At 48.7% G+C, this 23,071-nt stretch overlaps 1 protein-coding gene across 1 annotated transcript; it reads right to left on the minus strand.

The window, feature by feature from the left end:
- Positions 1–19,696: 19,696 nt before the first annotated feature.
- LOC136469634 (peroxidase 35-like) lies at positions 19,697–22,676 on the minus strand. The gene is made up of 4 exons (XM_066467763.1): positions 22,064–22,676; positions 21,685–21,885; positions 21,345–21,510; positions 19,697–20,514 (listed from the first exon to the last, which is right to left on the minus strand). Exons 1-4 carry the CDS (start codon positions 22,277–22,279, stop codon positions 20,117–20,119), a joined length of 981 nt encoding a protein of 326 aa, XP_066323860.1. The 5' UTR covers positions 22,280–22,676; the 3' UTR covers positions 19,697–20,116.
- Between the last annotated feature and the right edge of the window lie 395 nt (positions 22,677–23,071).

Consider the following 23,071-nt stretch of genomic DNA (forward strand, 5'->3'; position numbering starts at 1 on the left):
CCATTGGCTAGCATCGGCTCATGAGCCACCTGGTCCTGCCTCTCATGTCCCGCCAACGCATGGATGTGCCGAGCCCACTGTCGTGTCATCTCTCCCTTTTCCTCTTCCCCCCTCTATTTCTCTTTGTTGCCGTCGCCTTGTGCCTACTGGTGCACCAGAGATAGGTCACCTCTATTCAATTCGGCTCGTCTACACCTCTGCCCTCATGTCTCCTCATCACCTGACCGCTCACCATCTTGATCATGGCCCGGCCAGACGCCAATTTGGTGTCTTCCCACCGGTATGCCATTAAGGTCGTGCCGCGGCCATGACCGAGGGCAGACCTCCCATTCCTCCACCCAAACCCAATTTCCCATGTCTGTAGGTGTTCCTTGCCTTCCTCTTCATCATGCGTGCCTCGACTTAGTCGCTACTAGCTCCACCCCTCCGCTGACGAGACCATGCCGCCACGGTGCGCCACCACACGGCTCAACTACACGTGGCCAGCTCCTCTCCACCACTCTATTCACCAACGGTCACCACATCTAGGCTCACGGTAGCCTGTTAATGTTCACTCGCTAGCTAGTTCACCCCATGGTGGCTTAGGGTGGTTGGCATGGCTGTGCCACTGTCGTGCATGGCCGCGCACCGTGGTCACCACTTCCATGAGCTCCACCGCTCCTGTAACCTTTACTAGTGTAGGCACTAGGGTTGTAGACAGGGGTTGGCCTATTAGGGGAGACAGCGTGGGTCCTAGCTGGCTGGCATGGCCGCCTAATGCCATTGTCGTCGCGCGGTGCGCACGGGGGTGGCCGAAGGACCGGGCCATTGTAAAGGAGACAAAGGAGAAGGGCTTATTTACATTGAAGCAGTCTATAGGAATAGTGTTGTGGACCTCGGGTTAAATTGCTAGTAGCTCAAGGGTGTTTTTGCGAAGATGCCGACGCGCGCGGGTTTCCCTATCGTGGGCCAATTACGTGCTTGTGGGCCACGCCTGTGAGCTGCGCGAGAATTGGTTTTTTCCTTTTTCCAGCGAATTAGCAAATGTTTTTCTAATTTAGTTTTGAGCTAATCTTTGAAAAATTATAGTAAATTCTGTAGATATCAAAAAATAGTGAAACCAATTTTGGTAGGTTCCTAAAATTGTGCTCTATCTATTGGTATATTTATTTCATACATATCTATATTGATGCTAAGGTCTATTAAATCATTTGAGAATGCTTAGCGTTATTTAGGATAATATTGTAGGAATTTTTGTGGCTAATTGATAATAGTTTGGCTCTAAAACTTTTACAATAGGTTCATTGTATTATTATGTGCTCACTGTAATTTTTGTAGCCTTAGAATATGTTAAAAAATATGGTAGCTAAGTACTCTTTGTTGTAGTATATAGGAAAGCGTTAATAAGAGTAGGAATAATATTTTAGCTGCTCAGTAGCACTTGTAGGCGAAACCCGGCTGGTTTGATGGGAATGATGATTAGCTTGGTATCTTAGTCATTAGAGTTAGGTTAGTAGCTTGGTAGATGTATTGTTATTTTAAGAGTTGCTTATGCTAAAATGCTAAGTGTTGCATCATCATTGCATGCATGTAGAGAACACGTTGGTGGAGTTTGTGATAGCTAGAGAGCAAGAGTACGAGGAGGTGATTAAAGAGTACGAGGAGGAGATCCTTGTGCAGGAGGAGGTCCCGAAGCCATCGACAACTGACATAGCAGACCACCTGCCTGCCCAAGGCAAGCCCCGGTGCATAACCCTTACTTTGAATAATCACTGGAAATATATATATGAGGTATATTTATGTTATAGGAGTTATATTGAAACTACATGCATAGATATATATACCTATGAGTCCTACTAGCTTAGGTCGAGTAACTGCTATGCTTAGGTTTTTTTTGGAAGCGTGAGTAACTTGCCGTTACTCACAATAGGTGATTATTATTATCACTCTCATGATAAAATGGTGAAAGGAAAATAGACAACGGACAGGGATATGGTACGGGTATTGGTGGGTGTAAGAGGTCATGTACCATGGCCAACGAGGCATAACTTGGTTACACTGTTTTCCTCGTCCGTGTCGATTAAGGACCGGACAATGCATTCGGTTCTAGGCAAGTCACTGACTTATTATCCTGAGCACATACTTGTTTATGGGAGCAAGGAAGGCTTGTTGCTCTCTTGTCATGGGTTCTGACTCTCTCCAAACCGACTGATTGAAGAAAGGGATGATGGAGGTCTAAGCACCGCACTAAGTCCGGGACACATGTGTGGGGGCTTAGAGTCCAAGTTTGGATAGGGACCTAGACCCTTGACAGGAGAGTGGTGGGTTGGTCCTGCTTGTGCTTAGGGTACAAGCGGGGCATGTGTTTTGGGGTACCCAACTGGACACATTGATTCGTGAATCACTAGGTAATCCAATACGACTTGTCTACAGTCTAACACCATAGTAAGAACTGGAAGATGAAAGATGGTGAAATGGATCTATTTGCTCAACTCTTACTTAAAAGTAGAACATGTGCTTACCTAGAATGGTTAGATAATGAACTAATCATGACTGCTAATAAGAAACATACATAAGGATCCACTACTAGTAATGCTTTTTGCGAAAAGTAAACCCAGCAACCCATAAAGCTTATCATATCCTTTGGAGTCAGGAAATTATTCCCACTAGTCAGGTAAGTCTTGCGAGTATATTATGTACTCAGGGTTTGTTTACCCCTGTTGTAGGTGCAGTTTGAAGAGTAGCTATTATGTGGAGGATTCTTCTAGTGATCACAGATAAATCCTTGTATTCTACCGTTAGATGTTTATTATAATTTTTGCTATTTAAATTTTGCACTCTAAACTTGGTACTGTAATAAGGTATTTCTAAGAACTCTGGTTGTATGAAATAGACTAAGTATTGTAAACTCATTCTCATTATTGGATCCTAGAGGAAAAATATGGATTATTCAAGTTCTCTCTTGGGGTGTGCTCGACGGAATCCGCCCGATGTAGCTTGCTTTTGGGGTGCTTAGTGTCTGGTGGAAGATGAGTGCCTCTGAAGGTATGTTATTTCGAGCGGTTTTGCCACAAGGTCCCCTTCCAAACTTGGACTCCAAGCCCCCACACCTGAGTCCCAGACTCAGTGGGGTGCTTGGACCTCCACCATCCCCGCCTCCAATTAGTCAATCCAGAAAGAGCCAGAGCCCATGACAAGAGTGCAACGAGCCTTCCTACTTCCATAAGCAAGTATGTGCTTAGGATAATAAGTCTGTGATCTGACTAGAATCCAATGCAATGGCCGGTCCTTAATCGACATAGGTGGAACAAGCACAATCCGAGCCTCGCTCGAATGGCAAACCAAGTCTAGATCCAAAGTACCATTCTGCCCGGTCTCCAATTATCATTCATAGATATATTCTAGGTGATAGTAATATAATAACAACAATAATATCTTTCCTATCTCTCATGAGGGATAGGCAATCACTCGACTTCTACTAGAGTCCTGTAGCATAGCAATTGACACGATCCTATCATACTAGTAAAACTCATAGGATAAGGATATATACGCAAGTGGGTTTCATTCAACTCCTTAAACTTAATGCATAAGCATAAAATAAAGTGCAGAATAATAAGGGTTATGCACCGGGGCTTGCCTGGGTAAAATATAACCAAGTTAGCTATTTATCAAGGTGGCATGATCATCACATCACCAGCTGCTTCTGCTACTCCAGATGTCTTCGTGATCCATCGTTGTTCCTAATATGATATACGTGGATGCAACGCGGAAGCGTAAATGATCAACGACAACTGCAACTCTAAAATACAATTTTGTCTCGCTAGCTAACGAGCTAGCTCTAATGACTAACATACTAAGCCATGTATCCACGTGGTCAAGTGAGGCTCGTTTATAGAAACTATTTTCATTCTACAAACCCCCAATTATTTTTGACATTTGATTGATTAAATATATATCTTCATACTAGGGCTCATCTAGTGACCTTAGCAAACTAATTCCTATGGAGCTACAAAAATTATAGTGAGCACATAATAATGCTAGGAATCTACTATAAAAATTTTAGGGCCAGTACTACTACCAATTCATCACTATAATTCCTACAAGTTCATGTTTAAATAATATTAGAGCATGTTAAAATATTTAAGGCAACCATGAAATATTTTAGAACCATGTTAACCTAGTACACTAGCAGGTAGATCATGATTCTATGAACTCAACAAAATTGGTTTCACAATTTTTGGTTAACTACACAATTTTATTTTGAATTTACAAGTTTACCATAGAAACTTAATTAGAAAATACTTAAAAAAGGGAAAAGGCCGGTGGCAACCATTTTGGCCCAGCAGCCGAGCCTGGCCCAATGCAAGACACGGGCGTGCGTAGCAGGCCGGCCCAGCGGCCCAGCGCGGAGCGTGGCCCACGCATGAAACTGCCCACGGCAGGGAGCCTACGCTGGCACTTTAGCAAATGCGCCATTAGACTTTTCCCGAACCACAACTAGGTCCTAATACTATTTCTTCCCTTCTCCGATGAATTCACTTAACCCCCTAGATTTTACCAAATTTACCCACGTGCACCCCCAGTCATCCCGTGCACGGCGGCGCGGCGAGCGGCGGCACTAGACATCCACGTCGGCCACCAGAGGCCTGCATGGACCCACTTAGCGGGTCGGTTGCCATCTACGGCTACATGCTCTATGATGGGCGGTGGTTAGGGACTCGGAGACACACTGGTGCGAGCTACAATGGTGAGTGGCTATCCGCTGTGGCAGTGTGACTATTCCGGTGAGCCTACGCCCTCATGGCAAGGTAGAGATGGCGGAGAAGCATCAGTTGCTCACCGAGATGCACTCCCCACTGACGGTTAAAGCTAGGGAGCACTACAACGGTCTGGCCATGGGTGACTGAGCGGGGCGGCGGTGCTCTACGATGGACACCGATGCATCACTCAACTGACGACAAGCACCCTAGCCAAAATAGTGCAAGCACCGAATAGAGGGAGTCAAGGAGAGCTCAATGTTACAAGCAATTGAACTGCTACCCCGCCTACATGCCTTACCCCCAACCTCCTGGTCATGGTGGTGCACATGAGCGGCGGCAAGCAAAAACACCAATTTTCCGGTGGGCAGTGATTGGCCGGGCTTGAGGGGAAATGAGCGTCTAGCTGACTACCTATGCTACTCACTAGTGCAAGGAATTAGACTGAGAAGCCTTGAGCTAGGTGAATTGAAGGAGTGGAGAGCACGGTGCCTCTAATGCGACATCGACTTTGACCACGTGCTGGCGTGGCACTACCGATATACACAACTCGTCCTCTCCTCCCTATCTCATAGTCAGGATGGTATGCACAATTGTGGCAGCAGAGGTAGATGGGATGAGCAGCTGGGATCATGCCATGGGACACAGTAGCGACACGGCGGTAGGTGAGGTGCATGGCCGAGAGCGCGTGCGCACAAGATGGCGGATGTGACCAAGACACATGGCTTGGTACGGTAGAGGAATAGGAGGGCAAAGCATCTACCATGCTGACCAGGCAACAATGGCCGTAGCCACGGCTCGACTCCGCACGTGGCTCGGCAGCCAAAGGGTGGCGCACGCACGCAATGGTGGAAACCTGGCCACAGCCGACCAGAGCCGGCCATCGCGAGGCCAAGGTGTTGTGCGGCATGACCTATGCGCATGAGCTGGCTAGCAGTAGCAGCCTGGCCTCAGCATGAGCCTAGCGCCAACAGTGCCCACACTTGCGGTGTCCATAAACTCGGGCCGAGAGGTATCAACTGGTGACATGCACGCATTTTAAAGCGAAGCAAAAGCCGCTAACGATCACAATCGAGGATCAACTAGTTCCCCTAACCTAAAGTCGATACTAATACCCAGCTAATGAAGCAAATCTCACGTCCAGAGAGCGACCAGAGAGGGAGATACAAGGATGCCCACATGGGTTCATCGCTGGAGTGTCGGTTCGCGAACGGAGCACCAACAACGCGGTTACAACATGTTCTAACGAAGTTTGGGCAATTTTTACGAGGGCAACATGATCTCCAACACAACTTTGACCTACACCATGCTCATGTACTCACTTTGATGCAACCAACGGTACCAAAACATGAAACTAATGTTTAGGTATTTTTGTTAAAATTTAAATGACAAAATAGCATTGCCTATTATCATTTCAGACTTACAAGAATTCAATGCTCGATTAGTACTAACCTCCCCTAACACTTTTTATTGAATTTTTAAAAGGTCTAAACCTTGCCGGATTCAACTAACAATTGTACCATGACCTAGCCCATACTACATACTAATTCTTAGAACCAAAATATCTAAGCACTTCCTAATTAGTTTGTCCAATATAGTTTGCCAAAGAATGATACTTTTAAACACAAGTTCAAGTGTTTGCCGGCAATGAAATGACCCTTCTTAAATCCCTAGTTTGATTTTTGAACTTCCCAAATTACTAACTAATAGTATTTATTCTCCAAAAATTAATGTTGCATTTCCATCTACTACACTTACACTCTAAACTTTATTCAAGTACTACATATAAATTATATTTAATTTTTGTTTATAAAAATTGCTTCCATGTTAATGTTTAGAACTACTTATTCTACTCTTTGTGTTAGGATTTTTCATTAACACATATATGCATTTAAGTAAACTAACTCACTATATTTATTTGATTCTCTCTCTCTCACACACACATAGAGAAGTGAGCCACATAAGATTTGTGTATCATTTCAAGTGTGTTTTTAAATCAGAAATATGAGAAACTCATTTTGGTGATTTTCTTAGGCCTAAATCTTGGTGCTAAACGAGCTCGTAACACTAGGGGTGTTACACCACCTGTGGTAGCCACATGTCATAGCTGCTGGGGCATAGCCGTGGGTCAACATGCGGGTGCCTAAGGCCGGCAGATGCATTCGTTGCGTGGCATCCACAGGCGGGGGCAGGTGACTGGGACCCACATGGGTTCTAGCGTGTAGGCGCGGTGGTCTGGCAAAATAGAGCGATCACGATGGTAGGGCGGTGTTGGCACGATATTTCATCCCATGCCGAGGGCACACGAGCAAGCTAGAAGGGTCCGTTCGATGGAGCTGGAGATCCACCTAGCTTCAGCGTAGGGATGGTCGATCCTGCGCACTCCTCTCGAGACGTGCCAGTCAATTTAACCCTGCAATTGATAAGGAAAAAAAGCTAATTAGTAATTTAAGGCGGAACATGCCGGTGTTGCCAGACAGTCCCAAATGTGCGGCTCTGAAAGCCGATATGGAAGGAAATCGACTAAATAGTCGATTCCAGCATACTCATAAGAATAAATCAATTAAAGCTCATAGAATTATGGAAGGTAAATCAGTTATCGCTCAAGATAGATCTTGTTATTTAGACAAACATTAATCATGGCAAAAGGATGTCAACAATAATTAATTTATGCTAAGCCAATGACTACAAGTAACCGAATCTCTTTTGTATAAATGAAACAGCTCATCATCATTTAATCATTTAATAAAGATAAATCTAATGAATATATTAGATCTCATCTATCGCTATGACCAGTGGGACATGAGGCAGAATCATGTAGGCCGTAGCAACAACGGTAGATTCGGCGACCCTAACCTATTACTAATATCAGTGGGATATGAGACAGAATCATGCAGGCCGTAATACAATAATAAGATCATGGGACTAACACATCTTTCAACCTATCTTTACTTCAACGGTCTCGTGACGTGAACTGTTCGTGAAAGCACTCGATATCGGCTAAACAGCTAATTCAGGCATAGCGCACAGTTAAGGTTATGCCCTATTTGGAATAGATCTACCAAATAACAATCCCCACTCTATGGTGCTAACAGTGGGGTGTGAGGCAGAGTCATACAGGCCATGACAACGGGTCATGGAACGGTTTTCACTAGTCAATAGATCTACTCAAGATCAGACATGCCTTAACCACACACTATGCACGATCAAGATTGACATAAAACAACCGATAAAACATAACTCATCGTTTAATGTACAGATTAGATCAGTTTAGATTAACAAATGATGTGTTAAACAGGATATAAGGCTGATCTAGATCAATCCCAATCGGACAAAGTGATATTGTTGTAATTAAATAAATAATAGAAGCAATAAGCAATATTGGTAACTTAATAAATCTATCCGAAGGAACGCCACCCTTAGATAGAGTCGATAACTTGACCTTAATCTAGTTCGAGCAGTGGAGTTCGACTGGATCGATGCAGTCGTACTTGAACTAGACAAGAGTTGATAACTAGCTTATACCAGAGTCGCAGTGGAGGTCGACCGGATCGATGCAGCCGTACGAACAGAAGTATAAGTCATGATGGTACTTACAAACAAGCAGTGGAGGTCGACTGGATCGATGCAGTCGTACTTGCAAAAGAACTCGCCGAGATCTACTCTACTCCTACTCCTAAATGGTGACCGGAGCCGAAAAAAGTAAGTAACTTATATTTAATTGATTGTGTCTCTTTTACAATAGCCGGGGTTTGATATTTATACCTAGAGCCTAAACATGAATCCTACTCAAGCACGACTCATTACAATCTTTGACATAGAAGAAAACATTCCTAATTTAAGATAACTTAGACCATAATCTTTCCCTTTTTGTAGAGTCCGATATGTAGTTTCCTGACGCCAACCGTAGTTCATCATCACTACCTTCGACGTCATCCAATGAGATTCGATCCTGGAGTTGTATCTGAATCAGCTGATATTGATCTTCATGCAATCGATTCCTTGATGGGCATGATTTTGAAGCCTACAAATTCCTACGTTCTTCTCTCCAAATTTTGATGTAAACAAGCAGTACACAACATGGGGTCCACACGGTGGAGCGCGTGAAAACAGGCGCTGTAGGCTTCTTTCGCGTGTAGCCCGGCCTCCCACGCAAAGGACCAAAGGCGTCTGATATTTTAGAGTGGTTCTGGACGTCCGGGCGCCAATGACACCTGTTCCACATAAGTGATGTTAGTGATCATGTTTTAGCTAAGCTAAGATCCTGTTTATGGATTAGATATGTTAAAGTGAGATCTAACACATAGCACGGGTTCTTACATCAAATTATTTTGGTACTCCTAAGTCCTATTCTTTGAAAAAGGGCTAAAATAGCTAGGGTTAACAAAAGATTTACGCACCATATGTATTTTATTTATTGACTCTTTTACGTCCAACTTTTTCATTACCATTTCATCTGACAACTCCTTTTTTTAACTCCGTCTCTGGTCTTCTTTCTCTTCAACCTTATCCTTCCAGCCATGTCTCCCAAGCAATTCTTCAGTTTCATGCCTCACGCTACTCCCATTTATGACGATTCTAGGTGTTGGATATGTCATCGGGCTAACAGTTGTAGCAAAGTGCCTTACACAAACTCCTTGCTACCAACCATTTCAGAATCTGTAGCTCTACCAATCTACTCCTTCCCTCCTGAAATATAATGTCATTCTTGGATAAAATAAGGATGAGTGCAATAGACGCATGTACCCCTCACTTAACTTCCTAATTCATTGAAATTTGATTCTATTCCGGATGATTAAAGGGTGAATTCTTAGTCCCCTTATACAAAGTATGGCAAGTACATGAATTACTTTCCTTATATAAAATAATCACGTATTTTTATTTATGTAAACATTATCTTCTTGTTCCCCGAATACACTATATTTTAGGATAAATTTCAAATGCCAGAATACACTATATTTCAGGACGGAAGGAGTACATGAGAAACTCGATCTCAGAAAACAAGGGAGAATAAGGGCAGTAATCATTGGGGGTGGGGTGGGGGGAGGGGGGTGGGTGGAGGGAGGCGCTAGGGTGAGGTTGAGTGACAACTAGTCCCCAAAAAAAAGAAACATTACAAGAAAACATTGGTAGATCTGGATCCGAGATAGAACAAAACAGAAAACAACTATATCTGTTCTAGCAATTAAAATATTAATTTGGACACTCGATGAAATATGGTCGGTAGTCCACCGAGGGGGGTGCCCGTGGTGGTAGATTATCGGTAGACGGTGCGTGTAATCAGGAACCAGATTGTGACACAAGGCGCAGAGACAGCGATTTAGACAGGTTTGGGCCGTTTGGTCGACGTAATACCCTACATCCTGTGTCTTTGGTGTATTGTATTGAGATGTATACAGATTAACCTATCCTCTAGGGGACCCTTGTCTCTCCTTATATACTCCGAAGAGACAAGGTTACAAGTAAAGTATCCAATTTGGTACTATTATAATATCTAGTACAACTTGTAATCTTGATGTGCACGCCTTGATCTTACGGGCTGGGCCACCTCGGATGGTGCGGCCCATGTACCATCTTGTGGTACCCGGGGGTATATCCCCCACAGCTAGTCCCCAAGCTCCACGTATTCTGATGCGACACGCCGTTTCAACCTTCTCCGAACAGTGAGGCTTGAGTTCTTGACATCTCCGACCACCGTTGTCGCCAGAGAAGTAGGTTGTTCGAAGAATGTATGGTGTTCTTAAGAAGAAAGAAAAAGATTTACGTCCTAGGAAGTGTGCCCACTTGTATTACTGAAAAGAAATGTAAGTGCATCTTGAAGCGTAGCGTCCTTGATCATCAGAGGCGTAGGGGTCGAAAAACAAACACATTCACCGCAAGGTGAAGTGTGCCCACTTAGTCCCCGAGCCTGGTAGTAGGTGACGTAGGCACGTGGTGTCAGGGTCTAAAAAGAATTCCCAGTTAAGTTGAGAACCCAATCGTCGTACAGGCGATACGAGATGCACCGGCAGGTGCATCGTACCGATGTAGTCCCCGAGCTTGCTGGAAGGCGAGGTATGAGCCTTGTAGCAAGGTCTAAGTGAGAAAAAATATCCCAACTGTATGCGAGTTGCCAGTCACATGTAGTCGAGACGCAAAGTCCCTGAGCCATGGTCGAAGAGTGATCGAGGTAGTCCTCGAGCGTAGGTCGAGGAGCGAGCGACGAAGTCCCCAAGCTGTGGTCGGAGAGTGCTCGAGGCAGTCCCCGAGCAGAGGTCAAGGAGCGAGCGACGAAGTCCCCGAGCCGTGGTCGGAGAGTGATCGAGGCAGTCCCCAAGCACAGGTCAAGGAGTGAGTGACGAAGTCCCCGAGCCGTGGTCGGAGAGTGATCGAGGCAGTCCCCGAGCGTAGGTCGAAATTCCTGCAATATAAATATGTAGAATGGTAGTACATGATGTGTAAAGTAATAAATTATGGAGAAAAATCAGCGGTGAAGAAACAACACTCAGCAGTCATTTGCAAATGAGCATGATGTGATAAAGCAGTTGGTGCTTTGTAAACATCAGTGTTAATATGAAGTTTGTGTTTATACTTAATATGAACCGTCCGACCAGTTAGTATATAGCTGAGTCTCCAGCCCTAGCTAGCCTGTTAACCATAACGTGGGGCATGGAGCCCGTGCACGTGTAGGAAGAACAAAGTGTCGCTAAGGAACCGCTGCCGACCACCCATAACGCAGAGGGCAGACGCTCGTGCACGTGTAGGGAGGAGCCGGAGACAGGGCCGTCTCTGGAGGCATCGAGCGTCAACATGACTGGTTGAGGATTTGCATTAAGTATAGATGTATGTTATATTTAAGATTGTATACATGGACAAATGTTATTTGAAGAATAACCATGATGAGGACGTTGTGGAGAAACGTCATAATGAAAATTGTGTTAAATATAAATATTAGAAGTTTACTTATCTTTGATAGAAATCTGGTCGGCGGTGATGAAGTCGTCCGGTCCTCAAGCTTTCCGACCTGTCGTCATGACGGTGGTCGCGGTTGTCGTAGCGCCGTTCTTCGCGGTGATCATCATTGCGACGTGGTCTGGTGATCGATGTGGTCGGAGCTCGGCGGAGCCGCTCGGGACGTGGTTTGGTGGTCGAGGTGGTCGGAGCTGCTCGGGACGTGGTTTGGTGGTCAGAGCTTGGCGGAGCCGCTCTAGATGTGGTCAACGTGATCTGGTGGTCGAGGCTCGACGGAGCCACTCGGGACATGGTTGACGTGGTCCGATGGTCGGAGCTCGGCGGAGCCGCTTAGTGGCTCGCTCCGCGGCTCAGCGTGGCTCGCTCGATGGCTCGGATGAAGTCGAACTCATGTTGGAGACGTGGAAGGGCAGCAACAAATCTGTACGTAATGTACGGCTCACGTACATGCATACGTATGAATTTTTGTCCTTGCATGGTCTTCAATATTTAGCTTGCATGACTTTCTGGTAATCGGCTTGCATGGCACTTTGTAGATGTACGTATATATCTCTTTCTTTATTTGCTTGTCTTAGGACTCAGACGTGCCCTTGCTTGCCTATTTGGAGTCATGGCCGAGTAGATGGACGTGGTCCGTATGGCTTGCTTGTGGCTCGGCGCGGCTCGCTTGGCTCAATGTAGCTTGCTCAGCGGCTCGACGCGGCTCGCTGAACGGCTCGCATGCCTATCGAAATCGGAGTTGGCGCTAGAGGTCGGAGTTGTAGTCAGACAAGCATAGTCAGAGCCTGACATAGTTACCCAGCATAGGGAGGCGAAGCCCGTGTCCGACAAGGCAAGGCGTAGTCTGAGGTCTTCCTCCTGCGTGCATACATGGCAATCCTTGTTGATTTGCTTGCTGACCGATGAGATCTCATCGTCTGGGCACTCGAGCTAAATTTAGGCGTACAGCATGTCATGCATGCACGGACGTGCGAATTTTGCCTTGGTTAAATATCTTACATGGCCCCCGTACATTCTTCTTGTTCGCTTGTGATAGAACGCTGCTCTGGCTGAATCTTCATGGTGCGAACTAGAGCAGGACTCCTATGCATGTCCGGTCGGAGTAGGATTCCTGTATTCCCGTGCGGATGCAGCTCGGCGTGTTCGTCGAAGCCAAGTGGGACCAATCAGAGGAGGATGAGAGTCACGCCATCGTGTAGTTTGTTGTCCCGTGATTGGATCTGGAGAGCTGAGGTGTTGTCCATCGCCGTTGTAGATGGAGCGCTCGAGCTAAGGGATATCGAGCCTATCAGGCTATTGAAGCACACCGCCGCAGGAAGTCAGGTTGCCACGAGCGGCGTCGATCTTGAGATCCCATCTAGTTCACCATAGATCAGCACACACACCCCCTACCTAGCACGCCACTATCGACGAAATATGGTCAGCAGTCCACCGAGGGGGGTGCCCGTGGTGGTAGATTATCGGTAGACGGTGCGTGTAATCAGGAACCAGATGGTGACACAAGGCGCAGAGACAGCGATTTAGACAGGTTCGGGTCGTCTGGTCAACGTAATACCCTACGTCCTGTGTCTTTGGTGTATTGTATTGAGATGTATACAGATTAACCTGTCCTCTAGGGGACCCTTGTCTCTCCTTATATACTCTGAAGAGATAAGGTTACAAGTAAAGTATCCAATTTGGTACTATTATAATATCTAGTACAACTTGTAATCTTGATGTGCATGCCTTGATCTTACGGGCCGGGCCACCTCGGATGGTGCAGCCCAAGTAACATCTTGTGGTACCCGGGGGTATATCCCCCACAGTCATTATAGGCCATGTGTGTGTATATGTTCATAGGGATCATAGGTGTGGGTACGTGTGTGTACGTGAGTACGTGCATATGTTAATTGTTGAATCGAATAATCTTTCCTGGCGTTTGCCATTTAAACTTTCAATGATGATTAACATCGTACTCTGAATTCTATATGAACACTTGAGATGGCCCTTTTGTTATGTGTACGCATGTTCTCTGATGTTCCTGCTACAGACTCAGCTATGATGACGATACACTTATGAGATCAGTTATGTATGTCTTCTTTTTGCAACCTTTTCTTAATCTTTTTTTAACATTTTTCTTAATCTTTTTGGTTGCCTTTCGTCTGTGAGTCGTGACGATAATATCCATGCTTTATAGTTACATACAGGGTTGTATAATTATGTTAATTATTTTTCGTTGAAAGATCCGGCCATTGCCGCGGCTTATCTTAATTTTGTATTGATTATGGATGCCATGTCGACGGATGTCGTAGAGACTAGTAATCTATTTTGTGTAGCTGATGATGGAAAGGATACCACTACTGCCGGCACATATATATCCTCATGGTTCCTGAACTGATATAGACTGCTTCTGCTAAAAGATCAATTAAGATTATTTCAAGTGACATGGCTCCCCTTTTCCATTCCCCCCAGCGCCCCCAACAGGTGACTCGGGGGCGACTCACCGGCGCCCTAGTGAAAGGTCCTTGTTTGGTTTTGGTAATTGAGTGACAACTTAGGTGGACTAATTGTGTTTATGTGAGATACACAGGTGATTAGTCCACAGGTACATGTGTGTGAGCAACATATGCCATGGAGGTGAAAATGGCTTGGAGATGTTGCAAAGCTTACACGTGTGATGATGAAGGAGCTTATTGCACATGAGACATGACATTGAGTCATGTGATCAAGGTGGAGAAGATCAAGACAAGACTTGGCTTGATGGACCGGTTGCAAGTGTGAAGGGCAAGTCGAAGGCTTTGGAGTGATGGACCGCGTGGCGGTGAAGCTTGAGCAAGACTTGGCGCCGATGGACGATGGCAACAGTGACGAGCAAGTAGAGTCAAGATTGATGAACCAATATGATCATGTGATGATATAAAGTGGATCATATCATTGTTGATCGTGTTGGTGCATGTGTTGCATCGACTTTGGAGGAGATGGAATGGAATGCGCAAGGTAAAGGTATAACCTAGGGCATTTCATTTCACCGGTCATAGGTGTGTAGAGAAGTTTATGACCAGGTTTAGGATAGATGGCCGTACTATCAAGAGGGGCAAACTTGTTTGCATATCGGTCATCTAGTGCCACTCGAGTGATCTAACTTTGCATTGTCGCTAGGATCGAGTGGCGTGGCAAGTTGAGTGGCTAACATCCTGTGGGAAATGATTGTGAAAATGCTAACACACATACACATGGTGGTGTACTCTTGGTGGTGTTGGCACATTTACAAAGGAGGTGGTGTTTGCAGGTGGTGTTTGCTGGGGTGAGACGGATTCGGCGCTTTCGGGAAAATGGAATGCCTATTTTCTATTGCGCCGGATGCAAATTCTTGGTGGTTAGCACATTGGAGCAAGGGTGAAGAAGTTAGAACTGAAAACGAGTTGGTCGCGAAGACGCTGGCATCGGTCAACTGACCGGACACTAGGTCTGAAAGCACCGGATGCTGGCAGGCTACGTCTAGTCAGGCTGACGTACGATGACGCAGTAGCTGGAGAGTGACCGGACGCTGGTGCTGCGTCCGATCGCGTTCGACCGGACGCGTCCGGTCATGCTCGGGAGCTTACTGGAAATGACCGGACGCTGAGGGTCCAGCGTCCGATCAGTTGAAGCTGCTGCATCCGGTCAGGTCAAGTGACCATTGGAACCGGGACATGTGGCCGTCTGTGGGCGACCGGACGCTGAGGTCCAGCGTCCGGTCAACATGACCGGAGCGTCCGGTCGGCCCGACCGTTGCCCAGTGAAGGGGTAACGGCTAGTTTAGCCCTTGGGGCTATAAATAGAAGTGGCCTTCGGCCATGGCTGGTGTGGAGCACCTCAAGGGACTTAGTGTCCATGCTTGTGAGTGCTTGGGAGCCCTCCATCTCACACATACTTGATAGTGATCATTCGATTGTGTGAGTGAGCGATTCTAGTGCGATTGCAACGTGAGGTTGCATTGAGTGGCACTAGGTGATCGAGTTGCAAGCCGGTGGTGCTTGTTACTCTTGGAGGTTGCCACCTCCTAGATGGCTTGGTGGTGGTCTCCGTCGAAGCGCACAAGAAGCTTGTGCGGCGCTCCGGAGAAGTGCTTGTGAGGGGCATTGTGCTCGCCCCGCGGGAGCCGCGAAGAGCAACTCTAGTAAAGCGTGTCATTGAGCTACCCTCACTCAAGGGGTAGGTTCTTGCGGCGCCCGACGTGCGGGCTTAGCGGGTGATGCTAATTAGCCGCCGAACCACCAAGTGAGTGGTCGACACAACGGGGACTAGCGTGTTGGCAAACACGTGAACCTCGGAAGAAAAATCATAATATCAACCTTGTTCTTCCCGTTGGTTTGCATCCCCATTACACAAGCTTGCAATTACTTTTATACATATTAAGCTTGTGTAGTTGCTCTTGTAATTAGATAGCTTGTGTAGCTTGCTAATTACCTTCTTGCTTGTGTAGCATAGAAGTAGCTCCCTTGCGTGGCTAATTTGGTTTTAGTAACCTTGTTAGTCACATTGCTTAGTTTGTGTAGCTAAGTATTTGCGCTCTCTAATTAGGCATTGGTTGCCTTGTTATTGAGCATTGCTAGTGAGCTTAGTTAGCTTTGTGCTTTTGCTTACTAGCATGTGTAGGAGCTCCCTTGTTGCTTAAAGTACTAGAGGCATAGGTTTGTGTGACCTTGCTCCTAGCATTGGTTAGGTGAGCTCTAGCTAGCCCAGCACCTTTGTTGCTTGATTAGTATCTTTGGAAGGTGCTAGAGAACATATATAAAGGGGTGTAGTCTTGGCTAGACCAATTGTTTTAATTCCGCATTTATATCGGTTAGCCGACGCGATTAATTTTAGAGAAAGACTATTCACCCCCCCTCTAGGCCGCCATCTCGACCCTTCACCTAGCCCCCCCACCACCATGCACCCCCTCCGGTCGCGTCGCCGCCCTTCGACAGCCAGCGGCGGCGGACAACGGTAGCCCAAAAAAGGGCGTTGTTCGTAGGCCCTCCTCCCCCCTCTCCCTACCCTCTTCAACTCTGGCGAGCTAGGTCGTCCGGTCGGCCGGATCCGAGGCTCCAGGTGCCAGATCCAGCGCCTCCTCAAAGCTAACTCAAGTTCTGGGCTTCTTCAGGCTTCTTCATGGTGGCCAAAGGCCGACCACATCCGAGCCGGCGACTGGGGGCCGGGGGCGGCGGCCTAACTCGTGCGCCATTGGCTAGGGCTGTGGTGGAGCGGCTGCTTGTAGCCAGCTCTAGCCGGCCCGGGCTTCCAGCAGCGGCGGGATCTACTTCCTTCGGGCTGCTGCAGCTTGCCAGGCTGGGGACGCGGCTTGCCAAGGTGACATTCGTGGAGATCTATCACGTCGCCTAGAAAAGCAGCACTCCATCTTGAGTGTCACGGCCTCTGAGGTCCAACGGCGTAGCCCCCACCACGCATAAAGGCAGCGGGCGTGAATACAGGAGAGAGTACTCCCCCCTCTGGCTACCGTTGTTGGGCACGGCCTGCGTAGGCATCGTGGACCTTGCCTAGGTCTGGCAAGACAATGCGGTGGTCTACTGCGACACGTGCCTGCTCCTGCAGCATGCATGGACGCGTCCTCGGCCGTGCACGGGTACTCGGGCATCGGCGCACCTGCGCCCATGCTCATGTTCCTCTACACCATCGGCGGCCGCCTCGGCTCCGCGTCGTTGTTGTCGCATTGCGCTCGGGGCTCTCTTCCATAGGCATATAGAATTTGGGTGAGAACCCCGCCTGGCTGCTGCTCCTCCATGCCAGCGACGATGGCACAAAATGGCATCATATCGGTCCCTGGAGGCGTTGATGTAGATTTCAATTTTTGCCATCGCAGAAGCATCTACGAGGTTGTTGCATCAGTTGGGCAAGTCTCGGGTGGAAACTCTTACTGACCCTGGTGCTCCAATCGTCGATGGTGGCGTCCATGGACGTCACTTCCCTTGTTGAAGGCATCGATACAAGCACACCTGCTCTCCCTGGTTGCTCATGTCCGTGTCCTTCTGCTATCTTTGGATGCTGCGCATGTGCCCCTCGGCGTGTCCTTGTGCTCCTCCGGGTTGCTCTCCCTTCTGTCTTGCTTTTGGTCTAACTACCCTCCTACCCTAGGGGGGTGGGCGAGCGGGGCGGTCATCCCGGACCCCCGATCCGTCAGGTCCCCCGAGCACGTCTGTCTTCTCCCCTTCTCGCGCGCGCTCTTCTTCTCGCCAACTATAGCCTCGTCGTCGCGTCGGCGAGCTTGCCCCTAGTGGCCGCTGCAGACTCCGACTCCCGGCCCCCGGCTCGTTCTTGGAGTCAACGGCCTTGCAGAGGTGGTGGTTCTCGGCAGCAAAATTCACAACCTTATTATTCGCATCCTTCTTGCAGAGAGTCAACAGCCTTGCTAAAGCTCGCCCACTTTCTTCTTCTTGGAGGATATCTCGTTGGCCGCCTCGAGGCCCTCGATGAAGATCTGCTCCCGCTCTTATCTGACAATGACCAGCCGCTCCATCAAGCAGCCATTCGGCTAGCTTGAAGGTTACTTCTCCAGATTATCTCTTGAAAATAATCACCGGGTAATAATTATCGTTAGCTCAGCCTGATGCGTTTCTCGTATGTATGAACCCCCAACAATTGTACGTCTGTACCAGTTTGGTTCTCACGTTTTGCCAAGCTTTTTGTTAAGGAGAAATAGAAACGTGTGTGTTCTGAAGCAACCGCTACTAGTTGATGTGTCTCATTTCGAAGAAAAAAAATATTTTGTTAACCAGTATGTGACGAGATAATCCTGATAGCAAGGCCTTACGGCAGATAATGATTTGGACATCGGTGAGGTATGTTAGCATCCAAACTAATACAAGTGATAACACATGTACATATGTACTAAGGGTCCTCATTTTTTAGTCTTGCCCTGGGCCCCCAAAATCCTAGGGCCGGCCCTGCCTACCCCTTGGCTTGTGCGCTCACTACTTGTTGTCAGTTGCTCGCTTGTCAACAGCTTGCTCTGTCATCCTCTAGTTCATTTGAGTGTCACGCATCATCCCATGCTGGGTGGTGCGGACCTTGATCTCTTCTCTGGATCTCCTCGTTCTCCTCATGGCGGTCCTCCCCTTTGAGGCTTCCTTCCCCAAAATGGCATTGGTGGACGTCAGATGGAGCCCAGATGCACTCATAGGTGATGCATCTCACGGCTATCGTTTGTTGGCCTCGACTCAATGCCTTACAGCCTCTTGGTTGTTGTCTGTCGGATCCCACGCAATGCTTTACAGCTGCATATGGTTTAGAGTTCGTCGGAGTCTGTCATTGATGGTGGCACATGTTAGGAAGTAGTGTTGCATTTGCTTCGGTTAGTAGGTTGAGCTGGTAGCTAAATCATGTTGTTATTGTTGTTGTGTTGTGTTACTGTTGGTGCTGAAGTTGTTATCTCCTCCCCCACTTTGTACCTTGTTGGACCTTTCGAGGGTCACCCATGTTGTAGGTGCTATGCACCCTCCATCACCGGCTCGCTCGGAATCTGTGGAAAATGTACTCAAGTGGAGCCTCTCAGCTCCCGCGGTGTCGTTGCTCAAAAAAACAAAGATCAATTGGTATGGATTCTTTGCTCCCATGTCAAACGGGCCAGTAATGGCGATTGATGCGGTAGTAGTTTCACCGCCATTTGTGTTTAATCCAGAACAACGCATTGCTTTCCGCGTTTTGCTCACAGCTAAAATTTTGGAGTTGAATGTGGTTTGTTTTATATACGTAGCTGCCTTGTGCAGTGCAGCTGTTCTGAAGAATTCCACAAGAAAGTCATTTCCACACGATTGCGCACGCGTGGACGATCCATCACAAGAATGGTTGCTCTGCACGTCTTCTGCTATAGTAGTTGTCGCCAATCTTTTTGATCAGAAATAGTTGTCGCCTGTCTGGATCAAGCATACGCGCATTCTCAGTGCATTCTGCTACGCACCACGGAATGCTATGCCTTGAAGGCTTGAATGCCTGAAAACAGCAAGGGCTGTTTCAGGGGAAAAAAATACATGTAACTACAGAAATGATCACTCTTCCTGTCAACTGTCATCCATGAACCAACCCTAACAGGCTAACACAAACAAGAAGAAAACATTCAAACAAATACTGCTCCGAGACTGAACAAATTAAGAAGGAAAAGGAATACATTTGCCCTACCAAGCAAGCTAAGTGCTTGAACTTATCAGCCGGCTTATTAGCTAGAATCTACAGTATTTTTCTCTCACACCAAAACAGCTTCAGCCGGCTTTAATATCAATCGGTGAATCAAGCAATCTCCTTAGCATTAACCATTTAACCTTGTGCTGATATGATTAATTAACCTTTACTCTAGATTCTATATTTCTATATGAACACTTGAGATATAACCAGCCCTTGTATGTCCATGTTCTCTCCATCCATCTACTTGAGATAAAACTTTACTTCAGAGGCGGTGGACCCAGACGAGACGATCAGTTGAGGAAGGCGCAGTCGCGGCGGATGTTCCCCTGCGACGGGTCGGTCTTGACGCCGACGCGGCCGAGCCTGGTGATGGCGTCGACGAACGCCTGCTCGAAGTCGGTGGCGTTCTGCGCCCACGCCACCACGGTGGGCTGCGACCGGGCGTCGGAGTAGAGCACCTGGTCGGAGGTGAGGAGCCCGCGGCCGTTCACCAGGTTGACGAAGTACTGGTTGTCGAAGGCCTGCGGCGTGACGGGGTCCAGCTGCAGCGCGATGTTGGGGTCCACCCCGGCCGGGCACGCCGCCTGCAGGTCCGCCGCGTACGTCGCGTTCATCGTCGGGTCCACCGACTGCGGCTGGATCCGGTCCGAGAACGTGCTGCAGTGCCCGAACCCCACCGTGTGCGCCGCTGCAAGGATTGGAAGAGGAACAGCTCAATCAAAGTGCCACTCGGAACACGCAGATTTTCTCTCTCTTTTTTTCCTTCAACAGAAGCATACAAATTTCACGCTGTTTCTCAGCGTTTTCAGTGGATCATGTTGCAGATTGCTGTGCAGGAACGTTTTTTTCATTTTAAAAATTGTTTCTTTGCGGTATGCTCCTGCAGTCAGCAGTCCTGCTCCGTGACACTGAATGATGCCACGAGTTTTTTTGGTTTCGACAGCTCATTTGGCAGGCCTGTATGTGCCTCAATAAATGGGCCGAATAATGTAGCTGGGCGCTGTCTCAGTAGCAAACGGTCTGGGTCGGATTATGCCTAACAGTGGAGGCCATGGAGATGATGGAGTACAATAATGCGCTGCTGACCTTTCTTTCACGTGCAACTGTGCAAGCAAGCACGGCTGCCAAGCATTCCAGACAGAGACCGTCGCCACAGTTGACCCATTTCAGATCTAGTTCTACTAGCGACCAGCTGTAGTGCCACACAGTCTACAACTATTCGTTTATACCGTGATAATAAACTGGTCAGCTCTGCTGTTCTAACCTAGGGGGATAATGCATTTTCGATCGTGCTACGGATCCGTCGAGACCACACAAAATGTTGCAGTTTTAATTGCAGCGCTGGGGGTGCTGGCCTTGGTTGGGCTGGGCCCTTTGCTTGACTCGAAAGACATGGAACGGAGCACATGGAAATCTAGCCTGCGTACTTCGCTAGCGCTGGTACAGCAGTTGGACTAGAACTTTTCTTTATAAGAAAGAAAGCACTTACTGGAGTAGTAATTTGGTTAATTTGCTCACCAGATAAAGCAATCATGTCGGCCTGCGACAGGTTGTTGACGGCGAACATGCTCGTCAGCTGGTCCAGGTTGAACGACGGCGGCGGCAGCTTGCCGTCGACGTTGGTGGACATGGACACCAGCCCGTCCAGCCTCCCCAGCTCCACCGCGTACGACGGTCCGCCAGCCTGCGCGAATCCAGAGCCTGTAGCTGTAGTGCTGTACTACACTACGCTTTACGCTACTACTAGCATCGCAGGGAATCCTCCATCCAAAGTTCGGGAGCTTTGGTTTGGGCCCGTAAGGTGCGTGCGATTTGTGGGGCATTGATTTGCGCCGCGTGCTAGGAGTCTAGGACGTACCAGGGCAATGACGTCCCGGGTGGCCAGGGCCAGGATGTCGGCGCACGACACCTGGTTGGTGCACGCCGGCACGGCGTCGACGGCCGCCTTGGCCTGGATGACGGTGTCGAAGCCGTCGCCGGCCAGGGAGAGGTTGCTCGGGTTGTCCTTCTCCGCTGTGTTGTTCCCCGTCGACACCAGGATCACCGATGCGTCGCAGCCCTGCGCGAGTCCATTCATCGCAGTCGAGGTCACAATCACACTCACGCTCACATGGCAAGCAATTAAGCGCACATGCGTTGGGACCAAGCGCGCGCCGCCCGGCACACTCGCCAGCCCGGTATCTCCAATCGAAGCTCTGGGAAGGAGGAACAAAGAAGGAAAGCGGACGGCCGCGCACCTCGACGAAGCAGTCGTGGAAGAAGAGGCGGATGGTGGCGCCGACGGCGACGGGCTGCGCCTGCACCTTCTTGGACACCGCGTCGCGCACGATGCTCTCCAGGTCCGGGCACACCGCCGCGTAGTAGTCCTGCCGCAGCTGCGCCGTCACGCCGGCGGCGGCGGCGGCCGCGAGCGCCGCCAAGAACGCCGCCAGGATCCTGATCCCGGCGCCCATGCTGCCGCGCTTAGCCAGTCCACGCGCGCTCCCTCCTCTGCTGTCTGCTCCCCCCCGCACGCAGAGATCGGTCCGTCGCCCCTGCTGCTGCTGCGTAGTGAGTGTCTGTCTCCTCGCACTCGGCGCGCTCGGCAGCAGGCCAGCGGCGGCGGCTTATCACACTCTGGCTCCCACTCTCCCAGGGGCGGCCGGGTACTGCCGCGAGTGATGGCGGCTGGTGAGGCTGTCGAGCGCTGCGCTTGTGGCTGCAGCTGGTGGCGATCGGGGGGCAAGTGCCACGTGCGATTGCTATGCAGTAGAAGCCAAGTCTCGTCGGGAGTCAGTGATGAGCGAGAGCTTTAATGCGCGCGGCGCGGAGGCGGAGCCGGAGGCGCGGCGGCGCGCGGTACGTCATCGACGGCTGGTGGGCACGCGCCGAGATCCGTGCGCGGGGTTGGATGGCGAGGCGAGTATCTAGAAGCGGGGGCGGGGGCTCGGGGCCCGTGCGGACACATGCGCGCCCTGCGTATCTATCCGTCCGGTCCGGTGGGCGTATGCGGTATGGCTAGCTGGCCGCCGGCGATGCGAACATGTGTGCGATCGCAACCTCCACATGGCGCGGTTGGTGCGCCACTGGAACTATGCGCGCTGTGCTCGCGAGGTCTGCATTTTGCAGCAGTGGCGCGGTGGCGTCAGAGCCCAGAGGCACAAGTAACAATGCCATTACTGTACTCGTCAGTACTCCCGTGGCACAAGTAGACAGTACTGCTAATATTACAAATGAGCAGGTCATGCTTGTTCAGAGATTCACAG

This window comes from Miscanthus floridulus, chromosome 1, assembly GCF_019320115.1.
Source record: "Miscanthus floridulus cultivar M001 chromosome 1, ASM1932011v1, whole genome shotgun sequence".
Taxonomy (NCBI): domain Eukaryota; kingdom Viridiplantae; phylum Streptophyta; class Magnoliopsida; order Poales; family Poaceae; genus Miscanthus; species Miscanthus floridulus.

Excerpts from the sequence above, each read along its gene's own strand:
- LOC136469634 (XM_066467763.1), bottom strand. The coding sequence starts at position 22,279 with ATGGGCGCCGGGATCAGGATCCTGGCGGCGTTCTTGGCGGCGCTCGCG. Across the intron at positions 21,886-22,063 it reads TCCACGACTGCTTCGTCGAG|GGCTGCGACGCATCGGTGAT; the intron begins GTGCGCGGCCGT and ends GGACTCGCGCAG. Across the intron at positions 20,515-21,344 it reads CGACATGATTGCTTTATCTG|CGGCGCACACGGTGGGGTTC; the intron begins GTGAGCAAATTA and ends CAATCCTTGCAG.